Source organism: Pleuronectes platessa, chromosome 23, assembly GCF_947347685.1.
Source record: "Pleuronectes platessa chromosome 23, fPlePla1.1, whole genome shotgun sequence".
Classification (NCBI taxonomy): Eukaryota; Metazoa; Chordata; class Actinopteri; order Pleuronectiformes; family Pleuronectidae; genus Pleuronectes; species Pleuronectes platessa.
Window position 1 is genome coordinate 13,746,121 of NC_070648.1, and position 18,663 is coordinate 13,764,783.

Sequence of the window (18,663 nt, forward strand, 5' to 3'; positions counted from 1 at the left end):
AAAGTTGCCAGGTTGAAACAACAATGAATATGAAGGTGTTATTAATTTTTGCGAGCCAATGAAACACACACAAACACAGACACTTTTTTTTATTTTTTACATGACTTATTTTTTTTATATCAAAATCAAAAAATGATCTTTAAGGAAGCAGCAAGTTTTGAGTGAAAAAAGAAAAAGAAATATAGACAAAAACAGCAAATTATGTATAAAACTGGCTTAGCTCTAAAGCAAGACTTTAATTTGTATAAGAAACAATTATTTGATAATTCAGGATATTTCCCAAAAACATCTGAGTCAGCAGCCTTTTTTAAATCAAAGCTTAAACACCCACCTGTCCCATGACTTTAGTTAACGTTTTATTATAGTGTTGGATTTAAAGCTGTGGTTTTTACTATGTTGATGATGACGATGATGATGATGATGATTATTATGATTTTCATAACTATTAAATATTAAAGCAGATTAAATGGCGCGTGAGCGTGGGTTTTATTCTGAAACGTGACTCCCGGATGTGTACGTCGGTATATGAGGTGTTGACTCCGCCACAAACAGCGACCCACTTCCAACAGCGAGCAGAGTGAGAGCGCAGGAGCCGAGAGGAGCGACGCCGAGCTCCAGGAGCCGCAAAACTAACAATAACAACAACACCAATTAGAATAAGAATAAGACTCCATTAGTTCTTTCATTTCTTTGACTTACTTTCCTCCGCGGAAGGCGACAAGTGTCCGTAGGAACCCGGAGAAGAAGAAGAAGAAGAAGGGCAGAGGACTTTGAAGCAACTGAGGCGTTCAGGCTCCTACTCACCTCCGACATGGCGACAACCACCTGCACCAGGTTCACGGACGAGTACCAGCTGTACGAGGAGCTGGGGAAGTGAGTTCTCCACCTTTTCTACTCCTATCAGTGTTTTAGTGACAGTGGAGCTGCAACTGAGGCTCCAGAAACCTCCCGCCACCTCCGCCCACCTGTTCCTACCTGTTCCCACCTGGAGAGTCGGTCAGAGCCAACTCCAATTCAACAATATCTCATTTTATCTCCACTTACAGCGCAAAAGAAAAAAGTGAATGCAAGTGGTTAGTTTAACTTCTTCTTGGGGTTGAACGCTTCTCTCGTGTTGCTCTGGATCATTTGAATCTCTTCACCCCCGCTCCCCGCCCATTAGCTTTTATTGTGGAGGAAGCGTGGATTAATAACGCCCCGATCAGGTCAAATCAAAGAGTTCAAATCGCATTCAAAGCGGCGCCGTGTGCATTGCAATGCATGCCGGACTAAAAAAGAATCATGTTTAATTTCTTATTCGTGTTAAAGAATACTCCTGAGGTCATGTGCTTCTGGGGACGCGCCGGACAAGTGAAAACACGCAGAAATCTGGGTGGAATTTGGTGTGGATGTCTTCGTCAGAGCAGGTCAGGCAACATGTTGACCCGCTTCTCTTAGTCAGCTGCAGTGTAAGAAAAAAGCCTGATGGAGGGGACTCCGAGGAGTGACTCGCAGGTGTCTGCTCTGCGACCTTATGTTTTATTTACAGGTGAATCTCCCCCCCCCCCCCCATTATTTTTTTTATATTTCAATATTTTTCCTTGATTATTCAAAACGAGAGATCAAGTACAACTATTTGTTACAGCATATCTTAATCCTGATTATTCCAAAAACTAGATAAACACGTTCCTCCCCAAAGATACTGCAGTCAGTTTCCAGAACCACAGGAAACGTTACGATAAGTGGGTTTATTGGGAGTATTTCCTGTAAATGGGGGTCGCAAGTCTCTGGGAGGGTTATTTTGGGGTCCTGGGCTGAAGCATTAACTATCCTTAGACTCATTGCACGTAAACTGAAAAGTTTCAATACTTTTTAATCATAATTTTCATCATGACAGCCTCCAGCTCAAAAAGTATAAAAAGAAGAATCTAAAATATTCGATCTCAGTACAACCACAATGATAGGGAAGACATGACCGTTGTCCAGAAGACAATCGTCCACACCCTCCAGAGGGAGGAGCCACAACACACGCAGACCTCTGCATAACCTGGGGTGGGCTGCAACCATCGCATTCTTATCAATCCTCTCCTGAACCAGAAGCGACATCAGAGGCGTGTTACCTGGGGTGAGGAGAGCAAGAAAAAGGACGAGTCCTCTTTTCAGATAGAAGTGAATTTAGCATTTCATTTGGAAGTCAAGGTCCCAGAAGTGTGGCGGAAAAGTGGAGCGGCACAGAATCCCAGTCGCTTGAACTCCATTGTGGAGATTCCACAGTCGGTGATGATTTGATTCGATGGTCTTTTGGTCGTCTAACAGGAGAGTTAAGAGAACTTCAGGCTTTAGTCTACTGATACACTTTAGGAGATTCCAATTTCCTTTCCTTTTCTTAAGTATTGAGTGCATACATGAACATTCTTCTCAGAAGTTTCACATTTCTGTGTTGTAAGTCCTGTTTTTAAAGCTCTCTAAGGAAATATTTGAGTATTTTGAGTCGTCTATCCATTAAACAAGAAACGCTTGAAACGTATAACTTTATGTGCAACGAATCTTATATATGAAATCTTCCCCTTTTGAACTATATTTTCTGAATAAATTCTCCAGTATCACATTTTTAGAGATGTGCCTGTATGTATAGATGGAAATGAGACAGTGACAGCGCCTCTCTGTCTGCTGTGTTTGCACCAGTCATTGGTTTAAACAAGTTTCTGCCCATTTAGTGCACAAATGTGGACTTCCTTCAGGCTCCTCCATATTTACAGATTGGTTCAAAATGTTCATCTAACCCTAACACATGCTGACACGGATGATTTAACCTTAGAAAGACTCATTTCAGAGGAGTTGGTACACTCTGCACAGTGACCTGTATAGGGCTGGGTTATAAAAAAATATTAAATTATTGCAATATAATTTCCATCAATGTTAAGAAAGCAAATGATCAATGTATGCGTTTTTTACAAGAGCAGTGAGGAGGTAGAACACATAACTTATGAAATGTAAAGAAGAGTTTAAAACCGCGACCTACACTCCATCTTTACACTTTACAGAAGTAATAAAGTGAAATAATTATAATGATTATATCACCTTACAGGTACGTTTTTATTGTGCTATAAACATTCCAGTTATTTATCATTTATCAAACTGACTTAACACCTGATAACCTTCAATAAATCATTTATTGAGGATCATGGCCGAATAACGGTTATGGGAGTTTTGATAACTAATAATCAATCCATGGCTACGTTCATTGAATGTGTATCTGGAGGGAGAGTTCTCTTAATGGCTCCACGTGCTCAGTAATTTAGGTTCATGTTATTGCAGCTGCATGTTTTTAGAGGGAGCATCTATTGTAAGCCTTTGTCACATGGGTGCAGGCTGAGCACTTAACTGGTCGCAATTAAAGGTGTGGCTGTTATTTTGTTAGGAAGGAAAGCGGAAGAGAGCGGTGTCACAGTGCCAGTCAAAGCGATTTTAGAATGAGTCAATAGGTGGGAATATCTGTTTTCACTGAATTGAATGCCTGCAGATGCAACATGATCTACTTCTCTAGTTGTTTTCAGTGACCTTTTTAATCTGAGCTCTGTGGGCTCCTACCAACTGAGCTCGACTGACATCTTCCTCGAGGTGCAGCCGTTGGGGGAGGAACAACCTGTGTGTGTGTGTGTAACATTTTGCCCAGCAATGCTATTTAGTTGTAGGACCGTGGATGTATAAGTGCATAAAATCCAAGGAAGCAGAGTATATTTACGAAGAATAATTCATGATTTTAAGATTAGTTAGCAAAGAAAAATAGCAAAATACAGTGTAACCCATTAAGTTTATTTTAAAGCCTCTACTTAAATATACTTAAAACTTCACACACTTAGACTATACAAAGTCGACATGCAGAACTGAATATGATTACCCATGAGGTTTCCCCCATAGAAGACCTGTTTAGTTCGCGGCCATCAAAAGCTAATACATTGTGACATTGTGGCACTTTTTTCAAGCGGCAAAGCCACTGAGAATGTAATCACCACTGGCCCTATAGTGTTAATGTGATCCATTTGATTTACAAGCTAGTTCAGAGGCAATAGGGATAGATGTTTAAGCAGAAGTTTTAACATGTGTGTGTATACCTTACCTTAGCCTGGTCAGGACCCAGCATCAGCTTTGCCTACCAGCAGCAAATCTAAAGCATTCCAACTAGTCTTTTACCGTTCCCCCTTGTTTTCTGGAACTATGCAACTACAGAGCCTCCACAGATAATTATTTCCCTCATGTTTACACTTGTCTGGACAGGGATGGTTTTCCCCCTGTCCTTCTGTAACAAAACTGACCGATCTTTGTGTTTTGACCGATCTCTGCTCTCTCCTGTCGTGTAGGGGCGCTTTCTCAGTCGTGAGGAGGTGCATGAAGATTTCTACGGGGCAGGAATACGCCGCCAAAATAATCAATACCAAGAAGCTCTCTACCAGGGGTGAGTACATAACGCTGAGCCGGCTTCAATCTCATGAGAAGCGTCACTCATCATGTTGCCGCTGTGTCACAAGACTTTAGCTTCAAGACAAGAGGATGTGGCCGCAGTGTCTCAGCTTGAAATGGTTCACCAACTGTCTCCTCCTGAACTCTAAACTCCTCCCCCCGCTTTCCATTTTTCTGACTCCACTCATCAAAGTGGCACCAACACGAGGGAGCTCGTCTTCATGACTCATTTCTCTCATATCGACCACAGCCCCTGAACTCCGATGAGCTGCCCATGACTCGCAGAGCTGGTTTTCACAGTCGAATACCAGCTAGTGAAGGCGACATGATGGCAGAATGGAGAAACTCTCTCCTGTTGCTCTCTCCTCATGGTGCCACCCTTTTTTTTTTTTTTTGCATCTGCGTGCGCTTTTGTTTTCCATCCCTCACCTTTTCAATCCCTCCGTGATTATCTGTGCAGCATGGGCGGAGGCTCCCGCGGATTGGATTTGTGCGCCGCTGATTGATCCCTGCACAAGAACCTAACGGGCTGACGGCGACACACAAACACACCGAACAAAAGGAGATGGGCTTGAAAAAGCACATGGTGATGGGAGCGATTGCACAGCGGTAGCAGATGCAGCCTCTCACCCGAGAAGCAGGGGGTTTCCTCAAATCTTTGGAAGCTGCATGAATTACAAACAAAACAAAACGACGGCGTGCATGGGGTTTTTAAATAAGGGAGAAAAGGGGCAACACTGAAAATGAAACGAGAACTAAAGAGAGATCTTGCTACTCCTGATGGATCCCCGACACAGTGTCTCTATTCATTCACAGCCAGTCTTGCCATATGGTGGGGAAAAAAAAACGAGGGACTGAATGAGAGTTTGTGATGCCTGGGTGTAATCATTGGTGCTGTGGCTGAGGTGAGAACATGAACGATGAAAGGGACGAGAGCAGAAAGGAGAGGAGGGAAGATGTTTATAGAAGGGGAGTCCATGATTGATTCCATACCCGGATTGCTTTGGCCCAATGCCTTCACTGAGGCCAAGCTTCCCTCACCTGGAGGAGAAAATGAGGGGGAAATGGAAAGCTTAGAAGAGATGTGTGTGTGCATGCAAGTGTTTGACTGCGTCGCTGCTCTGGTGTTTGTCAATGTTGAAATTCAACTTCTTGAAGTAAGGAAAAAAATCTGATTTAGTTTTTGTTGATTTTTGAGTTTACACAGAGGAAATGTTTCAGTCATCAGAGGCAGAGGCTTATTTTCAGAGGTTTGGTTGTTATTCCTGTTGGTAGAATGAACGTTAGCAAGGGGAACATGGTCCAGGTTGGCCAGACGTATGTCAAGAAACCAATGTGTATGTGAAATAACTGTAAACGTTATTCTAAAAATCCAACACAGTTCATAGACAAATCTGCTGCTTCAACTTTGAAGCACTGTACTTTGTGTGGTAATATACCTCTGCCAAGGAGGTGATGTTTGCTAGCCAACAGATTTACAGGAAGCTTTTTGGAGGGGTGAGGCGTGACCCAAGGAAGAACCGATAAAATGTTGGTGCAGATGCAGATCACAGGGAGGATCCAGGAACTCTTTTTCACTGTCTTTAACATTAGGAGATAGCACATTTTTCATTATTTTGTAGCTTTCACTGAGAACAATACATTGATCCTGACAAAAAAAAATTATCTTTTTTACATGTTCACATGGATGAATAGAAACAGGAGTTTTTGAAATTCTCCTCTTTAGAAGGTGTTTGTTAAAAATTGCTTGTGGTTGTGATTCATCAGATTTGTAACTGTCATGTCTCGGCTGTGGCTGCTGCCTTCACCATGATGGCCACAACACAAACCATCGCTGGTCATGCCGAGAAGCCACAATGTGGTTAAAATGAGGCCATCCTCACTGTCACTAAAAAACAGAACTCAGACAAACCATACAAGGAGTAAAAATATAGGGCCACACCCCCAAGGTTTTTGTCACCCAAATCAGATTCATCCAGCCTGTACCCATCACGGGCGTCTTTAACCAAGTGGACAGGAGTACTCACTCTGCAGCTTCTTCTCGGGACTGAAAACTGATCACTAACTGATGGAAATAAAAAATGCCACTCTTGAGGGGTGCGACTAACGACTGAGACATCTTTATGTTTTGGTTGCTTTGATATAATAAGAGCATATTTCAGAGAGCAAAGGGAGTACTGGGGGCACTTCCTGCCCTTTGGCTAACGCACAGGCAGATACAGTAGCGCACTGTGAGAATGGATGATGGATATTAAAGCAGGCGGGCTGACCTCGAAGGCCACTTTCAATGAGGGGGAAACCCCCGAGTCGCTGCCACTGCTACTGCGTGATGGGAAATCCTAAACGGGAATCTCCTCCTCATTGGAGTGCCTTCATGTGGCTGTTAAACCTGGGCTTTGCTCCAACAGGAAGTGCTTTCTGGTGCAGTGCACTTCCAAGAAATATTGACGTAATCGAGTACCACAGCTGGCCTCACAAGTACAACATCAGGAGTACTCTGAGACAAAATGGATCATGTGCTCTCAGAAAGTAGACTATTCAAAATCACATCTGTTTGTTCGCAAGGGCATCAGCTTTAACAGTGGGGATTACATTCTGTGTCTGTATTTCTTGGTGTCTGAGTCTTTCTGTATTTGCACAATTGCGTTGTCAACCTATGTCCTTGGCATTGAATCGTTTTATCCTGTGAGAAGCATCTGGGCCATCCCTTGCTGTATACTGTTTTATTAAAGTAAAAGCTTGGTGCAAGGTCACCCCCTCCACCCAGGGGAATCAGGAAACGGGACGTTGATGTGTAGATACGACACAGCTTGGATTGAGAGCAGCGTTGGTGGGACTCCTCCGGGTGCAGCCTCCTCTTTGACTGTTTCCAGGCTGTGAGGCTCGCCAGACTTCAGTTGAAACGATCAAGATTTAACAGCCGTTGGTGCTCATGTTTCATTCGAAAGTGTCATTGGCTCCTTTTCAGGTTAATTGTCCTTGTTTGCACAATGTGTTACCTTTCGTGAAATCTTCAATGTGGTGCTGTCAAGGGTGAGATATAGTTCAGAATGGACACAGTGGTTTACACAGATGTGTTTACATCTGTTGGTGTGTACAGGCAGTGACCATGGTAGTTTCCCCCTGGCTTTCATTTTGTGTCATAAAGCAGTTCACCAGATTCGGCACAAGGGCTTATTTACCTTTAAAAAAAAATATATATATATATACGATCAAGATAAGAAGTACTAGTAATACAAATTTGGAAAAATATTAATTTGGAAACCCCCTGCCTCTCGTATAATAAAAATAAAACCCGAGCATATAACTAAAACATTACCCAGATGTGCGGAAGTGAAAGCATGTCCTCAGTGACAGTGCAGGCCTGAATGAAGGGAAAACTAGGACAGTGGTTAAACACAGAGACCTAGTGATGCTTGGACTTGGCCGAGTGGAAATGATCACTTGACAAACCCACCAGGCTGTGGAAACGCCAGCTCTGGTTCGGGAGCCAGCCATTCTGTAATTTTTGCTTCTGGAAAATACCCGAGGCCCCAGCCACTCACACCGAACTCCTCATTCCCATGGAAACAAAAGAGATGGAGAACTAAATATAGTCCGTGGGGTAATATGGGCATTTGACTGTATCACAGTCTTTGTGCTGTTAATTGCCCGAGTGTAGGATGCTGTGAGTGTTGTATGAATCATTCAGATGCATTTAGTTAAACAATGAACAGTAGTATTGTTTACTGAATTTTAAACTGCCCCTTTTCGATCTGGCTTCATTTAATCTCTATGAGCTGTGTAAATTCTTCTTGGGTCATATCGACACACATACACACACAGGCACACACACAATGCAAGTTCCTAAAATGCCTGTGCCAACGATTCAACAGGGGTTATGACTTGACCCTTCGAACAAATGGTCTGTATTCAGATTTGTTCCCTGTTCTCACCTACACACACACACACACAAACTGTAAATTTGTCCAGCTCTATGGGAGGTGGGAGTGTAGTGCAGTGCAGTGCAGTGGTTGGCTTGGCAGCTAATGTCAGGGACTCAACACGCCATTCAAAGAGTCCCCTGCTAAGACTGGGAATGAAAGAGATGGATCAAGGGAGCTATATTGTGTGTGTGTGCTTATAAAGGGGAAAAGAGACGGTACACAAAGCAGCTGTGTGTACAGTGTACAGAATATTTGAGCGTGTCCTGTATCATTGTTACGACAGCTCATCCCTTAGGTCCTGGCTGACCCATATGGCCTATGACTTGGAAACCAGTGAGCTGTTGTTGACACGAGCACAAGTAATGGCCCGTAACCACCTAAAGAGTTAGTCTCTGCCTAAATGATGTCCACTGACACCAATGTTTTTTGTTAAAGACCCTGAGCTAATTGCTTATGCATGAATGAAATGTAAAATATTAAGAAAGCCCTTCATGGAAAATTCTGCAGAGAATCATTCAAGTGGAATACCCCAAAATTGAACTTGAGAAGTTTCAGGACCTGAATTAAAGAAACGTGACTCTAGCAGCTTTTAATGTTAAATGAGATTAAAAATAATTCTTGAAAGATGCTCAATGACTTGGAAGTTTTTACATTATATTTTTGAAGAAATTGTCATTTTTAAACAAATATTTTGAGTTAATTAGTCTTAATCTTTTATCTTAAGATATCTTGCTGTGCAGATTTTGTTTGTTCACAGCCAGATATGCCCCCCCCCCCCCCCCCCCGCTAAAATAACCAGCTGCTGCATTTGGCACCTTTGTTTACAGGACTGAGTGGATCAATCTTCTCATTGATCTCTCAGCTGTAAAGGGAAATTTCCAAATGTCAGGATCTGCGGAAGAAAGCTGAAGTCAGTTAAACGAGGGCTGAAGAATCGTACACATGTTCTTTACAAACCCAGGTCTTTGTTTATCTACTAGTGTTTCTTTTTTTTCCTCCCCTCACCAAGGCTCTGTGAGTCTGTATTGATTTTTACGTGAACATAAGACCTCAGTGTGTTTAAACCCTCTGTGACCGATTCAGCGGAGACCACAGGCTTTAGAGCTTTCTTACTTGCTACTGTGAGCTTGTGGGGTTTCTCATCCATGTTCAATAACGATGAAGAGAAATGGCATAGTGTGAGATGTCCAGAGGGAAAACCAACCATAGCCTTATGGCAGCAGCGTTCGTATATGTTTGCATATTTGTAATCTTTCACCCCAGACTCCCTGTTCTTGTAACTGATGCACAGCTGCTCACGGTGTTCTAAAAATATCTCATTAGAACGACACGAGGGAGCATGAAAAACAGAAATCAGGCTGCCATGCAATAGAGCAACTGTCAGCGGGGTGGAGTCCTCAGCAAAAGGTATTTTCATCGCTGGCTGCATAATTTACCCATCAATCAACTGGCAAAAGACAGACTTATTATTCTATCTCTCTTTTTTTTTAAACGGTAATTAGTCTGATTTCACCTTCACACTCTATCCAACTGTATTTAGGATGAAGAGGAGATGAATAATTGAAAGAATGAAGGAATGGAGGACAACAAGTCAGGGGAAATCAACAGCATGAAATATGTAAGATAAGCACATGCCATAGACTGGCATGCATGAGAGGGCAAGCTGAAAAATGAACCCAACCAAATGTAATCATATTCTTTCAATTGGGGAATCAAGTAGTCTAATACAAAACCATTTTGTGACATGCCCTCCATAATTTTAAGAGTCAGTAGGGAACAATTTTTCAGATTTATTTTTTTATTGCTCACTTGGCAGGCAGCAGATGGCAGGTATCGACTGTTTGATGAAATACATTGGCAGGCGCTAAGCTGATTTGCCTCCTATCACTCAGTTAATCAGAGCCCACTGGAGGCACCTCATCAATACTGATAAGCTTCATTGTCTCTTCTCTTCTGGGATAATAACACCGGATGGATTTCTGTGGATTAGTGGCTCAGTTTATCTGAAGTCAAGCTTTTGTGTTTTTATAAATCCACCTGGAGAAGAAAATAAAGAGGAACGGTCATTTTTCTGTCCGTCTGATTTCTTTTCTTTTTCGTAAATTGGCTTGAAGGCATAGAAATATTTGAAGGCTGATGTTGATATTCTTCGATTTCAAAATGACGGATGCGTGAATGCGACTGTAAAAATGTCTGTATATGCACAGACATTTTCCATATTGACAAAATTACAAGGTAACAAGCAACAATTCTTTGAAGAGGATTATAAATATCATCAACTTGGATGCTACTGGAAATAAATGAATATCATCAAAAGTAAACTCTGTCATGCAAGTGTTCCTTTTGTCAATCATCCTCCTGCTTTATTAATACTCAATGCTTTTAGAGGAGGGTCCTTTTCCCCTTGCCATGTTTTTGTGGTCACCTTCCTTTTTTGTTCTTTTCATGTTTTAAGGTGGTTGGCAAGTGACTCATTTTGACCACCCACTGCTTTGGAGTATGTCATCGGTATGTCATGGCTTTAATGCCAGAACCTTTGCCCACTCTGTTGCTCAGGGACATTTCTGACGATCTCATTCGGCTGGCACTTTCACCCACTCAAGCCGACATTTAGGGTAAAAACTTGGATGACACCACAGGAACATTTGGCTCATGACGATAGGTTTGCTTTGGTAATGGCAAATCATAAAACTTAGTCTTCTCCAACCTATCACAATATTCTCCCTATTCCTAATAGCAAGTATTGTGGGTGTTGGGCTCTGCCAGGGGCAAACCTTTTCACCTCTTCCACATTCTCAAGATGATGTTTGTAGTGTGTCAGGTGGCCTCAGGATTGGATCTCTTCTTTTTGCAGATCATGTAAGTCTTCCTGCTTGATATCAGGGAAAGTCTCAGACGTTATTTTAGAGGGCGTCGAGGCTAGGATGTGAGTCAGCAACAGTGGCCAGCTGTGGCTCATGAGCAATAGCGGCTCATCTACTAGCCATAAGGTTGGTGGTTCAATTGGTTTTCCAGCTCGCTGAACCCTGATGTGCCCCTGGCTGCTGGTCTAGATTTGTAAAAAAAAAAGCGCTATGTATGTTTTATTTGAAAAGTGTAAAAATAAATTTCACTTCATGTAGTCATTCAGTCATACCTACTTGGAGGACCCTTCCAGCTTGTTTTTCATCGGTGTCATCCACTCAGGTGCTGTCTCTCCTGGTTTCTTTAAAACATGAGAATAAATTGGAGTATTCCCCCTGGGCTTTATTCTAAATCCTCATTTAGCCAAGTAGGCCAGCCACTTGAGGGACAGGCTGCCTGCTTTAATTAGGGCTTCTTTGTCTGTCAGACCGAGACTGGGTTCTCCAATCGAGAGATGACATCTAACAGTGTTGCTCTTTTCTGCCTTAATAAACCCTTCCAGTAGCTCTGAGACTCCAAGGTCAGTCCATCTCTGTCCCTCCTGAAGCTCTTTTGCTCTCTGAATAAGAGCAATGCCTTCATTCATTCGCTGCCCGTTTCTTATCTCTGCATCTTGAATAGCAATAGGAGGGTCATTATTCTACATGGGGGCTGATCTCTGAATTGAATCTTTCTGCTCATTACTTGCTGTTTGAGCAGATATGGGTACACCTGGAATGTGTTGACCTGTGGGAGATGTAGTCCCAGAACTCCTGACATGCACCTTCAAAACACCCTTCATGATTTGAATAATGTATCAATGTGATATTGCTCTACTACAAAAGTGTACAGGTGATGAGAGTTTCCTCCTGCTGCAGGATTTTCCGTTTAGGTAAAAAAAAAGGACTTACTTTCATAATTTCAATCCTCGCCTTCTCCCTTTGCCTGTGGAGCTGTCCTTGATCTCTGCGTCTGTAGCCAGGTGACATATTTTAAATAAAAACATGTTGTTGGAATGGAAATAAGGCATAACAATTTTTTAAATGTCTACATACACCACGTTGGTGGGGGGGGGGAAGAGTCTCTCGATCCGTTACAGTATGGGGTCTATGTTAGCAGCATCTCCAAAGCAGAAAGACTTTACCATATTCTAAGCATTTGATCTATTGATCGCAAGTCATATCGTCATTTTTAAATTCAACTATGTTATCGAATATTAACCTAATATCTTGCAGCCCTATAAGAAGCACTAACAAAACAATATATTTTAAGAACATTGAAACTCACTGTTTACAGCGTTAACCACCTTGAGATGGCACACAGTTCATAAAGTCCACAGAGCTTTTTCTAAGTGATGATCCTATGTTGTTAAAAGGCCCCTTGAGGGATTCTCCTGTAGTAATTAACCGCATAAGCAATGGAGTTTGTTGAAGTTTCCTCATGACGCTATCCAGACTGTGTAAATAATAGATTCCCTAATGCTTGGACAGCCCACACATATTGTGCATCGACAGCAGAGGTGAAAAGCTGCCAGATCCATTCTAAAAGGCATTAGGCCCTCCAGGGAAACTCTTGGCAAAAATCTTGTTTTGTCTCTCCCCGCCGTCACCTTCCCTCCTTTCAATATGTTTTCTCTTCTCTCGTGCTTGGTGTATGAAATCAGCAATTGCATCACTCTCTGGAGTTGATTTGAGTCATGTTTTTAAAGGCAGCAACAGCTTGTTCTCTTCCAAAGAAAAGGGCTGAAGGTAGACTGTGGGAAAAAAGGGGAAACGCCCTCTTCACTGTCACACAGCTGCCCTTTCCCCAGTGGCTTTATCCAGTTGTATTTCTGCCAATTTCGAGAAGATCAGTTACATTTTTGGACATCTCTTAATGTGTTTCACACACATATGTGTGTATGTGACAAGGATCTGTCTTAGTTTTTCCACAATTGACTGCAGTTGCTTTCACATCTTCAAGTGTGAAAGGGTTAAAACAAAAACAAATGTTTTGTTAACACTGTCAGATTTAATTAGAAGCCAATTAACAATTAGATCAGATCACAGTTTTTTTGTGTGATAAATGTTGGAATAGAAAAATGATATTTTTATCATAGCCTTTCTGTCAGCTCTAATCAATCCGACCATCTCCTTTGACCACCCACATCAACAAAGTGTTTCCATCCACAGAACAGCTGCTCTCTTATGGTTGCGCCTGTCGGATCCATTCTAGTGCCAACAAATGATGCCACATTGAAAGTAGTACTGGACCGAAACAGATGTTTGTTGGCTGATACCAATATTTGGGAGTAACTAAATATTACTCTATAAGACTATAGTAGTCATTGAAAAAAATGTCAATGAATACTATAATCATCATATTAAAGAAATACAATTGATGTTGGATATTTGAACAGCTTAACCATACATTTTATTTTAAATAACTATAAATAAAAACACAACACAAACATAACCTAATGTTTATTATGATATAATATAAATGTAAACATTCAACATCTTTTTTGCATTATTTATTGTGTGACATGTTTATCCAAAGCAACTTCCAATTAGTGCATTCAAAATCTATTAGGGGCCTTTCGGGTTCACCATCTTGCTAAAGGACTCTTCGACATGGGCTGGAATTCAAGCCGCTGACCTTCTGGTTGGAGGACGACCAAATGAATAGCACCTTAATGTTGAATCCCATCTGGGCAGGTGGTGCTTTCATTCTCAGCATTGTCGAAATCATCTTGTCAACGATGTCCTCAAGGTGGAGGGGCTTGAAAATGAATCCGTTCGACAGCAAGGGTGATGAATGTTGAATATCTGGGATGAACATAATAAGAAAATAGAAATCTAATAGATCCAGGTGGGTGTTTTTTGCTGTGTAAAGTCTGCAATCCAACAAGAAAGGGTCCAAAATCTCTTTCTAGTGGCTTTCTGTGGAACAAAAACATCCTTAGCACTCGGATGTTAACCTTAGGTCAGAAACAAGGTTTCCTTTTTGAAAGCGGTGAATTTGAAGTAGAGCTGGAAAATGATGGTCTCTAGATGGGCCAAGAGGAAACAGGAAGTGAATAGAACCGATGTGGACAGAGGTTGACAATTTTATATGCAAGGTTTCCTTTATAAGAAAATGGCCAAGGCGTGCCAGGTTAAAAGCACACAGAGAAGGTGAGTAGATATGGAGTGAGTGGACGAAAAGCGTTTTGGCCTTGTGGAGAGCAGAAGCGACATCAGCCATGGAAAAATGATCAGTGTGGGGGCGAGAGTTACTGGAAGCAAAGTTCCTGTGATTGTGCTGGAGGGAGTCAGTAAAGGTCTTCTCCAGCAAAGTCCTATTGAGCCTGACAGATACGGCTGGAATTTTTTTTTTTTTTTTTTAAGTTTAGTAACACAAAACATGTTATGTATTAAATCTGTGGCTGGCAGTGTCAGTCAGTCATTAATTTGTTTCACACTGAATATCTCCGCTTTGGTGATCCCCTGACTTTTACTCTGAAACTGCCATGAAGTTGACATTTTTGGTTTTAAGTTCAACGGTAACCAGCACATATATTCAGACGATTTAAAATCAATTAAAAAGTTTGACAGCTTTGACCCAACACAAGGCTTAAAGCTCTTTGTTAAATGGAGAGCACCTTGACACGATACCATCAGCTCATCCCACTGTAGCACTTAATGCCTGACATTTAGAAACTTTTGTCTCTTAGACCAATTTTTCATCTGCAGTCCCAGGCAAGTTGATGTCTGAAAGAGAACAGAGGCAAACAAAGCAACAGATATATATAAATATACAGTTTATACGGCAGGAACGCGACTTGGTTATACAGCCACCATCTTTTATGTTAAAGATTGTGTCAGCACTTGTTGCGTTAACTTTTGTAGAATGGGCTTCTTAATAATAATGCCGATAATAATAACGATAACGGTAATGGAGTGGAGGACATGTTTCTAACTTTTCACTTTTTACATTAGAATCACTTTGACATTCTTCTTGTTCATGGAACATGTCTCGGACTGTATACGGTCGTGAGGTCAACATGTAGAAGTGGGAACAGGAACACTCTTGGAGAGTACTTGTCCATTTCCACCTTATGTCAGAGCTGGTGTTCTGCCAGTTTCAGCAAGATAACACATGAGTCACCTTTTCTTATCGTGAGCTTAGAGTTGAAATATGTGCTTCAGCTAGTGTTTCTGTATGACCGCACCACTAACACCAGAACATAAACTGATCTATTAACAATATTTAGGCCTAATTTGCTGTAAATGTCATCGTTGTAAGCTCTCGTTCACACATCACTCACCAAGCTATAAAATGTTACTTCATTTCCTGTCATGCTGACTTTGGCACAGTTTAAAACACAATCCCTCTTTCATCCCACCTTATTTCTCGTTTCTCTTCTCTTCTGGCTACACCACTACCAGCCTCTATTTTTTATCTTCTAAAGGTTGACTCCAGAACATTCTTTACTCTTTACTTCACCCCAAAAAAATTGTCGCCGGTCTGTGTTTGGAGACCAGTGGAAATCCCCCCCCAACAGATGGTCACTTTGCTCGGCGGCGCTGGGCGGAGGAAGAGCAGGCTTACACGGTAGTTCCAGTCGAACTCAGGGATTCCACTGGCAATTCAACTGTGGTTACTCATGAAAACACATTGGAAACTGGAACACATTCCCAAAACTGTTTGAGTATATTAGTTTTTCAACCCAGCAAAGTTTTCAGCAGAGGATATAAGTTAATCAGTTTTTATTTTAGACTATAAACATTTATTACTATTATTACTATTCTTTTTAATTTTTTTTGTCAACAACTTAAAACACAATGGCTTTAACTAGAGTTAACCAACGAAAGAGTTAAAGAAATTCAGTGTCATTGAAATATTGTTTTATTGGCGGATTTGGTTGTTTCACAGATACATGCTGCAGCACATGTAGTAATAAATTATAAACAATGATTCCAGGTACATTTACATTAAAAGAAAAAATTTAAATTGATATCTGTATTCAAATCTAGCATGGTTGTGCTCTTAATTTTTTTTAAATAAAACAGCAGTGTCTGATGTTGATGCCGCTATACAGGATTGTTGTAAGTAAGTTGACTTATAGGAAAGAAAATACCTGAAATTCCTTGAGTTGAAACAGTTCAGTAGAAAATGATGTCTGAAGATTGAATACACCATACATTGTGGGATGAAATGGTGCATAGTCAGGGGACTAATTCATTTTTGGGAAACTAGTCCCACACCTTTACATGTATTAGCAGTTTCTGCTGGTCATGTAGACATGGATCTGCAGAAGCCATTGGAAACCAACATTTATTTTTCTGTGACAATGGATGTTATATTACACAATAGACATCCATTGTGTAATATCTTCGGAAAGTGTAAGCCGCACAGAACCTAAAGTATTTGTCACATGTTCAGATTTGACCTGGTGAGTTGGGTAAATGTTGGCACCATTCTCTCCCTCCGTGCACAGTTTGACAACGTCAGGGTTAATCAATCAATCAATCAATCAATCAATCAATCACATTTTATTTTTATAGCCCATATTCACCAGTCACAATTCGTCTCATAGGGCTTAGAGTGAAAAACAAAACACCCCCCAATCTGAAAAGGGATAACCTGACCGCAATGTCCAGCTGACTGAAAGAAGTGTAACAAAACAATTCAGTCTCATTATCAGGCCAGAGAAAGCCATTTGTAACCTTGGCCGGCTCCCAGGACTGGAATAAGAAAAAGGGGTTCATGGAAATGAAGTGAACAATAATTGCCAATCAGAGCAGAGTATTTAAATGATGTGTACAGCAGCCCTGGGTCGCAGTCTTGCTTCTTCTAAGCACAAAGAACAGAAGGTCATCAAGTGTGACATAAATCTCACTGGTTTTTCCAAATCAGGCTGGTCAGGTTAAGGATGTGTCCATGGTGCAGACACAGAGTTTCCCATTTTTTTTTGGGAGCTGCCCTCTTGCTTTAAACGTCTCGTGTCGTGAGTGTCGCACCAGGTTACGTTAAGCTTCTCAATGCCGTCTGTCACCTGTGGTCATAGGTTTCTAGTCACTGGCTTTGAAATAACTGGAAACGAAGGCAGGGATACAGAGCATCGACACTGACACGCATCTTACCTTTTTTAAATGAGGAGGAATATGCAAAAATATGTAACAACCCTGTGAAATAATAGTGTCAAAGCTTGATTTACATGCCTATGGCCTCATTCCACAGCTGTTGCTTTTTTACATAAGTGTTTTGAATTTGTTTAAAAACTGTGACATATACCATTGAGAGATGAAGCCAAGGGAAAAGCTTATTATTCAAAAATATACACATGCCAGTGGACGTGTTCCCGTAGAAACGACAGCGTTTTCCTTTCCGTCTGTTCTGTCAGGTTCGACTCTGGGAATGATCTGTTGCTGCAGTGAAAGATAATTGAGGTTGTGTCACATTGCAATCGGGATTTAACGCCTCCACTTGAGGTGACTCACATCTATAAATTGACTTAATGAGCTACAGGAGAAGGGGGGAAAAAAAGGTTTCTTATTCTTTTGTGTGTCCGTGTGCATGATGTTAATGGCGGTGTGTGTCAGAACCCCTGCTACAGCCCCATTCTTCTAAATTCGAGTCAAAGTTGCAGTTTATCAAATGCGAATTGCTGCTGCAGGTGACAACCTGTTCAACAGAGGAGCTATTAGAGGGGGACTTCGCGAAGGGAACAAGTCTATTAAAATGTAATTGTCACTGAGGGACTGTCTGAAGCATGAGGAGTTTTGTTCTGGAATGAAACGAGTTCCAAGTTTGAGAACACCTTCTCAAGACCTTTGGACTCCGCTGTCTGAGCCTCAGCTTTTGTGTTTTTCTGACAAACCTGACCAAGAACACGAGAATATTGACTGAAATGATATATCCCTCTACAGCCAACAAATATGTAATTCTTTAGCAAATTGCTTTTTAGCTCTTAAAGCCTGAATTGGCCTTAACCTTCCTCCATTTTTTTCTAAATATGTGAAATCTTCTGGTGTGAGGATGGCATGAGTTGTTCATACGTGCCAGCTGTTTGCAGAGAGACTGCAAAACTGCCCATTCTCTTTGAATAATAATATTTATAAAAAACAACACAGATTATTGTTCTTCACAATATACTCGAGAAGGAAAGTGGGAACAAAATTATGCGTACCTTTTTGAAGTGTGAACAGTCTCCTTTTGTTTCGGTAAGCCTCTAGGGAGATCAATTATAGCACGGGCAGCAAGGATGACCTCTTTCTTGTTTATCTCAAGCCAGTCTGGCCATAGCTTGCTTTGGTAATATTGACCCACTGACACCCATGCATCGCTAGTTTTCTTTATGGATCTGAATTTATCCACTACATCCTAAGCATGGTTGAGGAGTTTCGGTGTCTCTAGAGGGAGCTGTGTCCACAATGCCTTCAGTGATGTC

General features: G+C 41.4%; 1 protein-coding gene across 13 annotated transcripts in view; it reads left to right on the forward strand.

Moving 5' to 3' along the window:
* Positions 1-543: 543 nt before the first annotated feature.
* The window catches only part of camk2d1 (calcium/calmodulin-dependent protein kinase (CaM kinase) II delta 1), a 114,882-nt gene continuing 96,762 nt past the window's right edge, over positions 544-18,663 (forward strand). For all 13 annotated transcript variants that reach the window (XM_053416784.1, XM_053416783.1, XM_053416790.1 and 10 more), the window contains exons 1-2: positions 544-873; positions 4,341-4,435. In XM_053416784.1, coding sequence (XP_053272759.1) covers positions 812-873; positions 4,341-4,435 — 157 coding nt within the window. In that variant the 5' untranslated portion in view covers positions 544-811. The remainder of the gene's footprint in view (positions 874-4,340; positions 4,436-18,663) is intronic.